The following is a 16653-nucleotide window of genomic DNA, read 5'->3' on the forward strand; positions in this document are numbered from 1 at the left end:
ATATTTCTTTCATACCGCAACAAAAGAAAGCATAGAATTCATGTTATTTTATCAGCAAAAATTATACTCTTTACCTATTATCTGCAATTCTATCTATAGCAAGTACATTATATTGTAATTAAAGTGCATTGTATGCATTATCTGTGAAAGGGCTGTAATCATTTCAACATACCATTCATTGAAATACATTAATACAGTATCTATAAGACATGAAAAATGAAATAAAGTATAATACATTATATCTATTTTTAATGTTTTTCTTACTGAAAGAATCCTAGGAGTATCAGAGTTTATGGGCTATGTTATCCTGTCTCCATTATGTTCTTAAAGTGAGAAGGATATGCAAGAGTCTAGCTACCTCCCAGAGATGTTTCAAGGCAAGGAGATGCAGTAATGATTTTTTCCTTTACAGGAGACAGGGAGAAAGGGAGATGAGTTTGAGCCTTTTTATCTGTACTTGATGGGATAGATACCTACTGGAGACAGGGCTGAAGTTCTGGTCAATTGAGCCACGTCTCCCAGTGTTTCCTTGCAGAGGTGGTAGATGGTGACCTCCACAAGGAGGGGCTGAAACCTTCACCAATTTAAAAGAGAGTTTCATAATTAATTCAAATGGACCACATCTTACCACCATTATTCTCTTTGGAATGATTTGTACCTCTAAATGATTTCCTACTAATATTTGCAGAAATAATGTTACCATGTCAGAGGTCTAACAAGCAAAACCTAAGCCAGGGGGCTAATGAGAAAGATAGAGAAAGACTTTTAACCAAGGCCTGTTCTGACAGGAAAAGAGGCCATAGCTTTAACTGGAAAAGGTAGGTTTAAACCAGACAAAAGGAAGACATATTTTACAGTGTGGGTGGTGAGGCACTGGAACAGGTTGCCCAGAGAGGTTATAGATGCCCCATCCCTGGCAGTGTTCAAGGCCAAGCTGGATGGGGCTTTAGGCAGCCTGGTCTAGTGCAAGGTGTCCTTGCCCATGGCAGGGGGGTTGGAACAAAATGATTTTTAATGTCTCCTCCAACCCAAGGCATTCTATGTTTCTATGTCTAAATAAAAATGAATACAATGCATAGAGCATCAAAGTCATTAATTTTCTGACTTTAAATACTTGAGTGCAAGGATGATGGTTAGTTTCATGTATGTTTTTGCTTACTGCCTCACAGTTCTATTTTCATTAGAGCAGACTACAAACCTAGAGAAAATCCTGCACATACCTGTTTTTCCCCACTGGGCTTCTTGTGGTTTAACAGTAGCTCCACAGCACCAACTACCTCCTTTCGTATGGCATGCAATAGAGCATCTCCCACATATACATTAAAACTTAAGAGCAGCTCAATGAGCTCAAGGTTCTCATTTTCAATTGCAATAAGGAGTGCAGTTCTTCCCAGGGGATCAATGCAATTAATATTGATCTTGAAATAAATTTCTGCTTCCTCCAAAGCTTTCTTTACACTGGCATAATCTCCTTTCTCCACGGCATTCAGATAGGCTTTCTCTGAATGAGACAGTTCAGATTCTGCCCGTACAATACGAAGAGGGATACGATCTCTGTAGGGAGCACTGACACTTCTTTTGTAGTAGAACTGGGCCATATTTTATGCCATTCTAATCCTTTGTCTCTGCAATATGAACAGAAAGATTAAATCAATAATATAATTTAGAATTACAACAGACAAAATTAATATTTGCAATATATATTTAAAACTCATACTAAAAAGTGATGTTAAAACAAGTAAAAATGGCCTGTATGAACAAAACTTGTAAGATCACCAGCAAAACATGGAAACCAAACCATATAACCAAGTTGTTGCAACTTACCAAGTCAAAGCATACCTGTCAGCATACCATTCAGTTGAATGAACTCCTTAAAGCAGGCAAGCAGGCAGTTATATGACACAACATAGTTTGAATCAAATGTATGGTTCCACTTCATCCTTAGCTTCTTTATGAATTTCTGCTACCTCACGTTTCCCATAGTTTAGAAGTATGTTCAAACATAGTTGATGCTGTTCAGTAGACTACGGGGCCCTACAGCTTGTAAGCTTGCTTGCAGTAGTGGTTATGTCACTTGAGATTGGTTCAGTTGCCCATCTAAGGTACCTAGGCCTCTCTGAGATGCCCTAGTTATCTTATCTGTATTCCAGCATGTCTTGGGTCTTTCAGAAGGTCTGTGAAAATTCAGTACCTCCATGCAAATGACTCTCATATACTACACAACCCAGGCATCACTCAATGCTTGTGTGTAGACAACTCAATAGAGCCCTTCTTATTTGTGTGTTTATCTTGGGCAGAACACGTTAAGAGTTGGAATAATTATTCCTAGTGCTGATGACACACCCTGACGTATCTGTAGCAGGTACAGATTACACAGCTTCGTGGCGAGCCTTCCTACTAAGATTTTGATTCGATCACATATGCTATCAGAAAAACGTTAAGACAAAATATTTTTCCAAACACTGCTTACAAACCTATAAATTTTCATTCAAAGCCTAAAAGTAAAAACTAAACCCATATGAGATAAATTGCCGAGGACTGGTAGATAATAATAATGGCTTTGATTCAAAACCATTAAGTTCTAAACTAGTATTAATACTGAAACACTGCAACTGTAAAACAACTCTAAAGTCTTACATATGATAAAGCACTTAATACCTCTGATTTTACTCTGTATGTTTTGTGCAAGGACAAAAATAATTCCTTCTAATGGGATAATTTTCTCCTGGCTCTATCTTCTACCAGAAAGTAAAATAATATATATATGTATATGAAAGGAAAGAAAGAAAAGGGGGAAGAGGAGGAAGAGATAAAAATTACTTCAAAAAACAAATAAAAAGCTACACAAAAATATTTCCTTTTGCAATTCAACAGAGCATTAGTCAAAGGTTGAACAGCGCATTAGTCAAAGAACTGTCATTTTCTCAGCTGACAATGCAAGTTGCAGTAACCCCCTGCCTTTTCCTCTTGCTATCAGGCAAATGGAAGAGACCTAGGAGACAGCGGAGGCTGGAAATGGGTTACTCCTTGTAGGAGATGGCGTATCATCTGCCAGCTTGCATCACCTTCCTTAGTACCACTTTGGAATAGATACAAGGCCTTGATATTTCAGGATCAGAAAAGTGAGCAAGATGATGATAAGAGATCATTCAGGTCAGAAGAGTTCCCACGGAAGAGTTGGAGAACACCTTGTATTACGACCAGCTGTACTAAAAAAGAAGAGTGGTGGTGACTGGTGACTCCACCCAGAGTGGAACAGAGGGCCCCATATGTTGACCTGACCAGACTCACAGGAAAGCCTGCTGCCTCCCTGGGGCCAAGGTAAGGGATTTCACCAGAAAACTCCTCCAGTACATCTCTGCAATTATTATCCTTTATTAGTCTCCCAGGTGGAAATGAGGAGATGTCTTCAAGAAGCCTGAGAGGACTCAAGAAGGACTTCAGGACCTTGGGGTGACCGGTTCAGAGTTCAGGAACCCAAGTAGTGTTCTTGTCCCTCCTGCCAGTCACAATCCGTGACAGTGGCAATGGCTGCATCAGAAAAATCTCATTCATTAGTTAATTCCTGGCTCCGTGACTGGTGTCAGTGCCAGAATCTGGAGGTTTCTGACAGTGGGTCAGCCACCACGGCACCAGGCCTGCTAGTGGCAGAGGGGGTATGCCTGTCCCAAAGGGTAGGATTCTAGCCCAGGAATTAGCAGGGCTTATAGAGAGGGCTTTAAACTAGGTTTGAAGGGGGAAGAGACTAACACAAGGCTCGCTAGAATGAGCCGAGGGGTAGCAAGCCACCGTTGGAGTCCAGATCCAGAGGACAACTTAAAAAGAGGATTTGCTTCCTGAGGTTGGATAGCCATGGTTTGTGTTCCGTGCTGGGACCCTCACTACAAGAAAGCCATTGAGGTGCTGGAGTGGGTCCAGAGAAGGGCAACAAAGCTGGTGAAGGGTCTGGAGCACAAGTGTGATGAGAAGTGGCTGAGGGAACTGGGGTTGTTTAGTCTAGAGAAAAGGAGGCTCAGGGGGGACCTTACCACTCTCTACAACTACCTGAGAGGAGGTGGCTGGTCTCTTCTCCCCAGTAACAAGTGATAGGACAAGAGGTAACAGCCTCAAGCTGCATCAGGGGAGGCTTAGATTGGATATTAGGAAAAATTTCTTCACAGAGAGGGTGCTCAGTCATTGGAACAGGCTGCGCAGGGAAGTGGTGAAAACACCATCCCTGGAAGTGTTAAAAAAAACATGTAGATGAGGCCCTCAGTGACATGGTTTAGTGGTGTTCTTGGCAGTCCTGGGGTAATGGTTGGATTTGATGATCTTAAAGGTCTTTTCCAACCTAGTTGATTCTATGATTTTTAGTCAGAGAGGAATACTGAAGCTTTTAAGCCTGCTACCAGAGCAAAGGAGACAAAGACTGCTTTCCACTCACTGACATGAACTTGTTCTTTGAAATGACAGAGCACGAACAATGTCAGCCCAGCCTACATGCAGTAGGCAGCCAGTTTGGGGTGGGAAGGACAGAGAAAGCAGTAACACAGATAATGATCTTAATGAATGACTGCACCATCCAGCTGAACTGACCTCCCTGTCTCCTTGGCTGCTGTTATTCTCCTGGGTAAATTCAAGGAGCTCTCCAAAATAATTATCAAGAGAAAGTACTTCAGTGTTATTGGACTACACAGAAGGCCTCCTTCCAACATTTTCAACAGTAATTCTGGCCCTATGGACTGTGCATGTGATCCTGTAATGTTCATTCAGTACAGCAACATTTCTCCAGAGACATGGGGAGTGGGCTGTCCCCTGCTCAGGGAGATGGTGGGCAGTCCTTCTCCAAATAACGAAATCTTGGGACAAGAAACAGTACACAATTTCTGCCAAGATATCAAACTATGGTTGGGCAGAAAGGGTCTGATCATACGAGTTCACTTAATGAGGAAAGAGGAGGGAAGGCAATACAGCTTGGGAAATAAGAACAGGAGCAGAATTTGTGGGAATTATGCTACAAGTGGCAGTGGCTTAATCTACACTTCAGGATATGTTTATGTGCAGATCCACATGTATTTCCATGCTGCATGTGATGAAGCTCCCTGCAGAATGCATTTTGGCCAGAATAGGCAGGTTTGGGGCAGACTGCTCAAATACCATTGGTAAAGACTTGCTAATAAGAACACTGCAATGTGGATCCATTTTCAGATGCACAAGCTAAGCCACCCCAGTTGTAAGTTACAACACTTTCTAGTGTTTAGGGCCAATAGAGAGTCAGCTGTGAAGAGTTCTGTGTACAAGCATGCAAACATTTTAGTATTTGCTGCTGTCCTCAGAGCAGTATGTGTATTTTGAGGGGAGCCTCGAAAGAGGCTGAACTAAAATACAACAAAAGCTGGCAAGAAATACAGACTAGTCAGAGGTACTGTTCAGTCTTTGAAATGTATTGGCCTCTTTCCATTGAGCTCTGTAATGGTTCTGCCCTGACATTGCTTATTCAGAGACATGTGAGTCAGTGCATTTTAATATATTTTACTAAAAGCCTTCATTAAAAAGTTAAATCAGCAAAACATTACCTAACTTCAGCTACTAATAATAACACACTAATTTAAGTAAAAAAAATTATAACAATCAATCAAATAAAAATCGAATTGGTATAAAAGAAAACCAGACTCAATAGTAGAAAATGTTCCACAACTTAATTAGCTAGATAACACAAAATGTAGTTATACAAGCCTAGAAAAGATGGTTAGCCATTGGCTGTAAACACCAACCAAAGAATTTGACTGAAATCAATCAAATTTGTAATTTGCTTAGTTAAGTAGCTAACACCAAAACCTAATTATTATCTGGACCAAAGCCTAACAAAAAAATGATATTTTTTTCCTCAAGAAATTCTACTGTTATGTGATGACTAACCCCTTCCTGCTCATATAGCAATGCAGACTTCAAAAATAGAACAGAAAACCACAAGTCTGACAACTCCTATTTACCAGAAGTCATAAAGTGACAGTTTCATGTTACTCAGAACCTTTAAATGTATAGCACAGAACATACCTTAATGAATAGCTTGATGAGGTATTATGTAAGGCTGCTTAAACCTAGGGGAACATTTCTTTCCAGAAATTTGCCTGTATGGCCAAATTGTCACTTATACACATGCCCAAATCACAATTCAGGATTAGCAGTCTCCTGCTAAATGACAGTAGGAATGAAAAATATAAATAGTAACAATAAGAGCCTTCTCTTTGCTAGCAAATGCTGAAATCAGAAAGTTGTCATGTGGATTCCCTGGCTTACAAAGGCATGTCTATTACAGTGTTTTACAGATCCCTGACCTAGCAGTAATTATGTGAGCTTGGTAATAGCTGAAATACTTTCAACACCCTTCAGGGAGCTTGCATTTTCTTCCTCGGGTAGGAAAAATTCATAGAATCACAGAATGGTTAGGTTTGGAAGGGATCACCATATTACAACACAGAAATCTTAAAATCAGATCATCTGAAAACCCTTGACACTTACTTATGAGCTTTTTCCCACATATGACTTCTTTCCCACAATATATAAGGCCAGGCTGGATGGAGTCTTGGGGTGACATGGTTTAGTGTGAGGTGTCCCTGCCCATAGCAAGGAGGCTGGAACTAGATGATCTTAAGGTCCTTTCTAACCCTATTCTATGATTCTACAATTCTATATATAAATATTCCAGCATATTATTCACAGAAAAAAAAAAAGTGTATTTGGCAAGAGATGGAAATAGGAAATAATTGATATAGGAAACTTCCACTGTGGAAAACGCACCTTGACATCATTTCCAATTGGCAGAGGAATAATTCTGCACTCTGTTAGGCCAGATTTTAACTCACCTAGTTTAAAAAGTAGTCATTCAAATTTATCTCTGGAACTAGACAGTAAGCAATATCATTTTGAAGCATCTGTATTAAGGTAGGCCAAGAAAAATCAGCTTTGCTTCCTGGTCCTGAGCAGCCAGAAATGGAAGAGGCTTCCTGAGTCACCAAAACCAGCCTCTTTATCACTGGCAGCTCTGTCAGACAATCTTTCTTTCAACAAAGCAGGCTCCCTATAGAAGTAGTTGGGAACGCCCTGCTTGACCCATTTTCCCCTCTGCTGCTTCCGGGATTGGTTGTGGACAAAGCTTTGTTTCTCTGACAAGATAATTTCCTCAATCCTAAATTAGGTTCAGATATTGATGGCTGCTGACAGGATTATCCCTTCTCCAGAGTATTTTAGGAAAAATGCTGTCCTTCCTTTAGACTTCATTTTTGCCATGCTGTGAAAATCTGGGTCTTTTACAACTCCACACATTGCTGCCATCTCAAATGCCTCAGGGTACCCTACCTGTCACCCAGCTGCTGCCCTGAAAAGACACGGGTCCTCTCCAGCCCTTCTGTCACACCTGAAACCTCTGGTACTCTCAGGCATTTGACTGGTAATAGGTGTTTACACATGGGCAGCTGAATTGAATCTTCAGTCTCCTTCCATGTTTATACTATTTCTTTGCCATATCGCATTTTTTGGAGTGCCCTGAAGCATACCTGTTACTCCAAGACACACTTCCCTACCTTCTCATACAATGATTTCAACAGTTGTCTATCCCATGCTTAGACATTTTGCTTGATTAAGTTCTAGACCTGTGATCACCTTTTTCAAGGCTGCATAGTAATTATCACCTTTACTCTTCTGATAAGCTGTGTTCTTTTCCTCCTCAGCTTCAAGTGCAAGGAAAAAATGCTTTTATTTTATTATTCTATAAATGCTTAACATTGTGATTTTCACTGCTGTATAGATTAGACTAACCTTTGCTTTCTACAACAGTGAAACATCTGCTCTCAAGGGCAAAGCAAAAGAAACCTCATGATGCATGTACTTAATTCTGCAATTATGCATATATGCATATATATAAGAATTATTTTCTTCCAGCCTTGCAGCAATCAGCTTCCTCCCAAGTGCTTGAGTTTTACTCAGTTTTCTCTTTACTTGCATGTATCGCACAGGTCTCTGCCTCTGTTAGTCCTCAGTAAGTTTGACTCCATGACCTCTTGTAGTTATGAATGTCAAAATTTCTCTGTGAACCACATGAACTTTATTCTGGAAAACTTTGTTCTAAATATACATGCCACTCTTTTATTGAGTATTTTAAGCATCATGGGTGGCCCAGAGAAGTAAGGTGAGCACATAAGGTGGAACATAAATATGAGTCATTATTTCATAATAGCAACATGCTCTCCAGACATTGCTTTCCTATAACCAAACTGGTGTCCTTGGCAGGGATCACCATTGGTCCCTGCAGGGCTGTGCTGCCTCACATGACGTACATCACCACCAGGCCAGTCACTACCAGCTATGCTGAACATGGCACACCGTTGAACTGGGATAGTACCCTGATGTTCTGGCCAACACCAGTGGTTTCTATTCAAGGAAATCTAAAGTTATGTAATGACATTCTTTCCATCTAGAGCTACAGCTCCAGACGTGCAATAGCCCTTCACAAATAATAAGGAACTGTTAACATAACATCATCCACCACAAAACCAGCTGATACTGTTTTATGAGTGGTCTGAAAAGAAAAATGGACAAACAAATTAAAATCAACCCATTTAAAATTAAGGCTTGTGAATGGAAAGAATATTCACTTTGGGAAAGATTAAGAATCAAAATATCCAAAGGGTTTATTTTTACAGCAGGAGTAATTTAAGGCTATCAGATAACTGGGATAGCACGTTACTGAAGCATGCATCCCTGTTTTCTACACCTACTGCTTGAAATAAGGGTGAGAATAAAGCTATTTTCCTGGGCTGCATCAAAAGGAGTATGACCAACAGGTCGAAGGAGGTGCTCCTGCCCCTCTACTCTGCTCTCGTGAGACCTCACTTGGAGTATTGTGTACAGTTCTGGTGTCCTCAACATAAAAAGGACATGGAACTGTTGGAACAAATCCAGAGGAGGGCCACGGGGATGATCAGGGGACTGGAGCACCTCCCGTATGAAGACAGGCGGAGAAAGTTGGGGCTGCTCAGCCTGAAGAAGAGAAGGCTGCATGGAGACCTCATAGCAGCCTTCCAGTATCTGAAAGGGGCCTATAGGGATGCTGGGGATGGACTCTTCATCAGGGACCGTTGTGATAGGACAGGGGGTAATGGGTTAAAACTTAAACAGGGGAAGTTTAGATTGGATGTAAAAAAGGAAGTCTTTACTGTTAGGGTGGTGAGGCACTGGAACAGGTTGCCCAAGGAAGTTATGAATGCTCCTTTCCTGGCAGTGCTCAAGGCCAGGTTGGACAGAGCCTTGGGTGCCATGGTTTAGTGTGAGGTGTCCCTGCCCATGGCAGGGGGATTGGAACTAGATGATCTTAAGGTCCTTTCCAACCCTAACTATTCTGTGATTCTATGAGAATGAAGTTGGCATTGATACATGCTCTGCTTGAGTGCTTACTCAACTCAGGTTCAGTACAGAAATACTGGAAGAGGTTCTAATGTTGTTCACAGTAACCATTCTCATGGTGAAAATAAGCAACTTTGTTTTTCAGAGGTTGAACTGTTTCTAGACTAATCACAGTTGCTTAGATAGTGAGACAAGTGGGATTAATTCAAGGGTAGTGTAATTTAGACACCACCTTTTCAGAGTAGTTCCACTGCTTGTTGCTTATTGGCATGGCAGGAAGAACTTTATCAAGCTAATTGCTGAGAACATAAGGTCAACCTCAAGGTAGGAAAAACAGCTACTAAATAAGCCTTCTGCTTCACAGAAACAATTATTCATTTTGATTGAACAAGGTTATCTTGAACCTTCATATTTTGGAGATCAGCAAGAGTAAAAAAAATGATCACCATTTTTAGCAGTGGCTTAGCAACTGACAGGACAGGGCAAGAAAAGAAATTGTAGCGAAACAGCAAAAACAACATCAAGAAATAGGCAGTGGATCAAGTGACAGAATATGTTATTCTGAATATGGTAAACTACACAGAACTGAGAATCATACCTAGTGCCAGGGGATCCTAAAAGTACTCATATTTATTTCTGAAAAGCAACTGTTTGGATGAGAGTTGTGTCAAAGTGCTGCATATATCTGACAATCATTTACTGGCAAATTCTCACCATTTTGCTTCAGGCAATCTGATGTCCTTAGACTACTTCTTTTTGGAGGATACAACCATGAGTGGGATTCAGTTCAGGGTTAAGACACCTACGTTAAATGTCTAAATGTAGACATCAATATATGAGGTAAATCCCTAAACTCCCTTTGTTATCAGCCAATAGCCAGGATTGGATTAGATTTTCCAAACAGAGTCTAATGATCTTTAAGGTATCCTACGTACCTGAGACATCCCTGGGGACTGACCAGAAATATTACACCCTTCTTTGTCCACAGGTAGAAGGCAAGCAGGATGCCATGTCAGATGTCACTAGACATCTACCCTTAGGCAACTTTATCACAGCTTTAGTCAGTAGCATTAGCAGCACTCACAAAGTGATTTAACTTGCCTCAGGTAGCTCCACACCAGTCAGCTGCAACACTTTCTACGCTACACTCTCACCTAGCATACTTATGGACACCTGCATGTGTGTGGACACCTGCACCTTGACTGTGTCTGGAGGCAAATTCCACATGCTGAGCAGAATTCAGCTGCCTAAATACTGGTGTGTAGGAGCATAAGATGATAGAGTATCAGTGATGTTGGAATCATTCAGTTATGACACAAACACAGTGGAAGACCTACACCCTTCTGGAGTAACAGGCAAGGAATGTTCTGCCCCACATCCAGAGCATAACTGTGCCCAGACCAGTGATGATGTTAAGTCTTCCTATATCTCAAATCCACAGTGCAAACTCCAGGTCACAGACTCACTGTGCATGCCCACAGTCACTCCTAATCAATGGTAGCTGGGCATAAAACATCAGCAGGAAAGATGAGTCAGTTCATCTGAAGTGGGTCAGGTGAAAGTCATGACAGACAGGAAACTGTCTTAACCCTACAGCAGATGTTCTCTACCAGTTTACTCATTGGGAAGAGCCAAGGAGTATACTGAGTTTAGATGTCTGCTAGGGAAGGAGGAATGCCCGCAATGTGCAGCAAGGTAGCTGCAAAACCTTGCAGTGGTGTTACTGGCAAACAGCTCCTTGGCTACGCAGTCTAGGACAAGCCACACACTGGTTTAGAGAGATAGAAAAGAGCACGTCTTTTCTCCTCATGATATCAGGAGGTCAGCAAAGGCTGAGACTTCAAAGATGCTGACAACATACTGGGGTTGGTGGGAGATGCCTGTGCAGTTGCACGTCATTGCATGATCTAGTCTGCCCTGCACTTGTTGCTACTTATAGTAAGTCAAGAATGTGTCCCATTAGATCCATAATGGATAAGAAAGAGATAACACATTAGCAGTCATCGCTTGGCACATATGAGGCTGTTGCAGGCACTCCTCCACTTTTGGGGCAATTAAACTTATTGCATTGACACAAAGAGCTAGAAGGCAACCAGGTGTCATCATCCCACAGTTTAGTACTCTGTTACTCCACATTTAAGCAGATGTCAGAGCCCTTCTGGGCTGCCATCTGGTTATTTCTGACCTATGGTATTTGGCTCACTATTTGCCCCATAAGAGATATATATTGCTCAAATCAGAGGAGCCAAGATTTTCCAATAATATTCATAGATACATGATTATCATATCATATTAGAAAGTCAGAATAGCACAGAATATAAATGGGGAACAGATATGCAAGTATTTCAACACTAGGAGAGAAAGTTTCACAGTCCAACACACTTCACTATTCAAAATGCTTTCCAGATATTTAGCTGATATTTTACTTTTCTTTTACCCCACTGCTTCTAATTATACTCACACTGACCTATTTAAGTAAATTTTACTAATAGCCTGTTTATTGACAATCATTCATCCCAGTTGTTTTCATTTATGACATCTGTTAACTACGCAGTCTTGAGGTATACTTGACTATATGTCTGTCTTTTGCTAAGGGACAATGGACAAAGCTTTCTAGTACCTTCACGACTCGCTGCTGTTACATTTTCAGGGTTGACAGCATAAGACAGCTTCAGTATCATGTGCTACCTCTGAAGCAAGTCTTTATCCTTATCTTTATATTCACACTTCCTCAATCAACTTTTCATTTCATCCATAACTCTTCTCCAAAAAAAAACCAAAATGAAACTAAGCCAAAAAAAAAAGTCAGCATAAAGAAAAACAAGCCAGCCTTCTTGAGAAAACTGTTAAACTTCAGTTTATGTTAGGTGAGAAGGTAGAAGTGAAGAATCAAATTGACTGGTAACCAGCTCTGATTCTGCTCTACAAGTCCAGTCTGATTTTATGAGAGCAACTGAGTGACTGTTAAAACAGCTAAACACCGCAACACTGCTTTTAACTGTGCAAAGCAAGCCTGATCAAGAGCAACCATTAAAGAGGAAGCAGCACAGGTGTACTGTGTCTGCCATGACAAGAGCCCCACTGTCTTGGCTATATTCAGAAAAACACCTGCTACTGCAGATTTGCAAGTGACAGAACCAAGGCATAAGGAAGGCAACAGTTTGCTTAGTGATACTTCCTTAAAAGCATCTGCAAGCCCTTAGTACGTCATGACAGTGCTTTGTAGCTTGAGCATTACCTTCTCTTGCTGTGATGCCTACAGGAAAAGACACTAAGACTGCATCTGCCTCAGCAAATAACAGTTCAATAGGAGCAGACCTCTAAAGTGATGCAAAAATTTCTGAGATTTACCTCAGATGGGCTCTGTACTGATCCTGTGAAATAAGTGTTGGCAGCTGGAGTGCAGTAGGCATGCTCCTGGAATGCATGCTCTGGCTTCGGGTCCTGTGGAAGAACTTAGTCCACATGCTCCAGGCTGTTCTGCAGTGCTAAACAAAACAGGGTAGGAGGAGCAAAATCAGGAGAGTCACTTAAAAGGTACCCTGCTGATATGATACTAAACTAATGTAGATAACTGAACCTATTTTTTTCAGAGTTGAAACTGTAGCACTGACATAAATTGCTCTGATCATTAAATATGTAAGAAAGTTCTCCCTGGCTCATTGGTATTTGAGAGTATCACAAGTATTTTCATGGGTTCTCATGGCTGGTATGTGGAATTGGTTATTTTTTTAAGAAGTACTTGGCTTGATCAAAGGAAGGGTTTCATTACCTATATGACAGCATGATATTTAGTGCATGAATAGGTTCTTACTCCATGTGTTGGAACACTGAAATAATTCAGGATGGAATCTCAAAGTGAGAGCATTTCAAAAAGATATAGTCAAGGACAGCACATACACAGAAGGGCATTGTCACCCTACCAGCTCAAAAGGTGAATTCCATTGCTGGCCATTACCCTCCCAGAAAGAGTTTAGCTATGGTATTCATGCAGCAAAAAAACTATATCTTCTCCAGAACTGATGTGGCAACACAGACAGAGTTTGCATGAAAACATGCAGCCATCAAAGTCTCAGACTGTGGAGAGTGACAGAGCCTTTCACTGATAACAGATGGCAGTCATAAGAATTGCTGTGTGAGCTGTGATGAGGTGCACGATATGCTCAGTCTGGTGTTAGAGCTTTGAGAGGAAGCAGAAACTCTAAGGAGAATCAGGGAGTCTGAGAAAGAGAGAGAATGATGGAATCACGCTCTGCTCTCCCTGAAACAGACACAGGGACAGCCACCAGAAAACAGACAATATGAAGGGGATCCTGTATGCTCCCTCTGCCAAGTGGAAGGCAGTAACTTAAGAGAAAAGAGTGAATGGAAGTAAGCCCAAACTTTGCGTAGCAGGTTAAGCCCCTCCTTGCCCAACTCCCATTCCCAGATGCTTCTATGAGCTTCTGGATTTGAAAGGTCAGTCAACTGATGATGTGGATGATCAACAGAGGTGTTGCTGAGGTCAGAAAGACCTACCCTCTGTATCACGACCACATGAGGAAGAAAAGACGGGTTATAGTTGTAGATGACTCCCTTCTGAGTGGAACAGAGGGTCCAATACACCAGAGAGACCCTCCTCTTAAGGAAGTCTGCTGAATGCCCAGTTAAAGATATCACTAAGAAACTTCCTAGCCTGGTATGGCCCTTGGACTACTACCTACTACTGGTCTTCCATGTGGGTGGTGATGAAGCCACAACAATTAAAAGAGACTTCAGGGTCTTGGGAGTGTTATTAAGGGAATCTGGAGCACAGGTTATTTTTTCCTTTATACTCCCAGTTGCTAGCAGCGACACTGGAAGAAACAGATACCAGGAAGAAACAGGACTCAGTCTATTAATACATGGCTTTGTGCCTAGTTTTACCACCACAGTTTTGGGGTTTTCGATAATGGAATGGCACCAGGCTTACTGGAGTCAGATGGGATTCAACTTTCTCAAAGGGGGAAGAGTGTCTTTGCTCATGAGCTAGTGGGGCTCACTGACAGAGTTTTAAACTAGAATTGAAGGGAGAAGGGGATAGTATCAGGCCCGTCCATAACAAGTCATGGGCTGACAGCCCAGCTGAAGTGCCAATACTCCAATGTACACAATATGGGAAACAAACAGGAGGAGCTGGATGTCTTCAAGCTGCTAGAAAGCTATGACCTAGATGCCATTACTGAAACTTGATGGGATGAATCCCATTACTACAGTGTGGCTATTGATGACTACAAGCTGCTCAAAAGGTACATCTGAGGATGGAAATTACTCTGCTACAGGTAACACTCACAGTCTTTCTCTGGAATGTAAGACATTGTAAACTGTTTTTCAGGAAAATGAGCTGGGATCACTGCTTTCAAAATAAAAGGACATGTGATTCTTGCTTTTCACAAAATGATTCAGAGCACTGGGCCAAGCCTTCAAAGAAGCACCCTGAGATTATTTATACCCGTATCTCCTAATAACAATATTATTCTGAAGGATCATATTTTTCAGTATTCCTTCTGAACACCCACTGAAATATTCCCACTGAAGAAGAGTGGAACAAGGGACAAGAACATGATACCAAAGTCTAGTGCTTATACATTTGACTGGAAGAGTCAGTGTTCAGTTCTGCATTCAGGACTGGCTAGTACTAAAGGATCAGAAGATAAAATAGAAACTTTCTGGGATAGGATTTCGAGACATGTCTTTTACCAAGAACAATATTAGAATTACATCAGGGCTGTCATCAGAATACGATCAAATTTATGACCTAGTCTACAAACAAAAAATTCACTGAAAATTAAAAAGTAATTTTTGCCATATAAACTCTTTGGTGGTGACTAGCCATATAAAAATGCTCTCTGCCAGTGTGTAATCATAATTCCGAACATGCATTGAAAAGATTTATGCTTCCTATGCATTCAGAAGTACTGTAGAATATAATGGAATATAATGCAAACATGGAAAAGTCATTGTATTTTGGATGGCACTACAGACTATCAAGATTATAGTTCTCAAACTCTATCCATGATTTGTACTGACTTCCAGAACAAGTCAAGTGATTTGTCTCTAGCCACCACTATGTTTTTTTACCTTCTTGATTGAAAATAAATCTCTGCAGCTGGTTTTTGGTTTTGTTTTTTGGTTTTGGTTTTTTTTGTTGGTTGGTTGTTCTTGGGTTGGTTTTTTTTTTATTTTTATTTTCTAAAATGGTTACATATAGTGGACCAATATGGGCAGAATAATACAAAAAAATCGTCTTTGTTTAACTATTCTTCAGAAATTTCGCAAATCAACCTTGGTAGTGAAATATTGTTTCATATGGCAAGACAAAGCAAGACTATTTTATGCTTAAAAATATCTCTGGAAAAGTCTCGTAGGTAGAATAATTGAGAGATTTCCGATTATTTGTATTCATTTGAAAGTCAGAATGACCTCTGTCACCTAGAAAATCATAAGAGTTGCTGAATTAATTACAAAGTGGCATTTTTAGGAGCAAATCTGCTTAGTTGTTCCTGCTATGTTGAGTCTGAAAAAGATTCTTGGTATAATCTTCATAAGATACTGTTCTTCACACACCACCTACAAATGCTGAAATGGAGCTACACTGAACTATTTCTGACTAAGGTTAAAAAAAAGCTCCTCACGTGAGAGAGCTTTATTATTTTTTAATGTTTGTTTCAGCAGACATGGCAGTATTCTGAATTACAGAGATCATACGTATCAAATGCATCATCAGCACGGATGTTTCCTCAAAAAAATACATTCACATGTTCACATGACTTGAATCTTCTACTTGCACAGTCTGCAAAATGCAGCTGGAGAATAGAAACACAGGTGTCAAGCAGTCTGGTAGGTTGCTAGGCAAAGGGGATGTGAGATGCTTCCTACAGCTAAACGACCTTAACAGTGGATCTAGTTACGACTTTTTTAACAGCTGGACATCTGCAAAGTAATGAAACTCTACAGAATATTCTATCAAACTTGCAATATAGTGTTGAAGGGAAAAGGCTGTCATCTGGCATCAAGTTAATGCATTACAAATAATTACCATGCCTATATCACTCTACATCTCAGACAGATCAGTTGCCAAGTGCAAAATTCTATGCTTTTGTCAGCCAGCTGGTGAATACTTTGCACTTCTCCATCATGATCTTGTAAATTAAGAAAAAAATGTATCTAAAGAACTACACCTTCCACAGTGCTGTAGTTGACAAGTTAAAAAAAAAAAAAAAAAGTCATTACTTAAATAAACATATAATTTGT

General features: G+C 40.6%; 1 protein-coding gene across 2 annotated transcripts in view; it reads right to left on the reverse strand.

The window, feature by feature from the left end:
- TRPC4 (transient receptor potential cation channel subfamily C member 4) overlaps window positions 1-16653 on the reverse strand; it is a 140677-nt gene that overhangs the window by 89897 nt on the left and 34127 nt on the right. The window contains exons 2-3 of one of the 2 annotated variants that reach the window (XM_057399985.1): window positions 2659-2738; window positions 1221-1625 (exon numbers count right to left, since the gene is read on the reverse strand). In XM_057399985.1, coding sequence (XP_057255968.1) covers window positions 1221-1598 — 378 coding nt within the window. In that variant the 5' untranslated portion in view covers window positions 1599-1625; window positions 2659-2738. The remainder of the gene's footprint in view (window positions 1-1220; window positions 1626-2658; window positions 2739-16653) is intronic. The other variant, XM_057399983.1, reaches the window with a different exon arrangement.

The sequence above is a fragment of the Pezoporus wallicus genome, unplaced genomic scaffold (genome assembly GCF_028554395.1).
Source record: "Pezoporus wallicus isolate ANWC-B61680 ecotype Strahan unplaced genomic scaffold, APGP_CSIRO_Pwel_v1 scaffold_7383, whole genome shotgun sequence".
Taxonomy (NCBI): Eukaryota; Metazoa; Chordata; class Aves; order Psittaciformes; family Psittacidae; genus Pezoporus; species Pezoporus wallicus.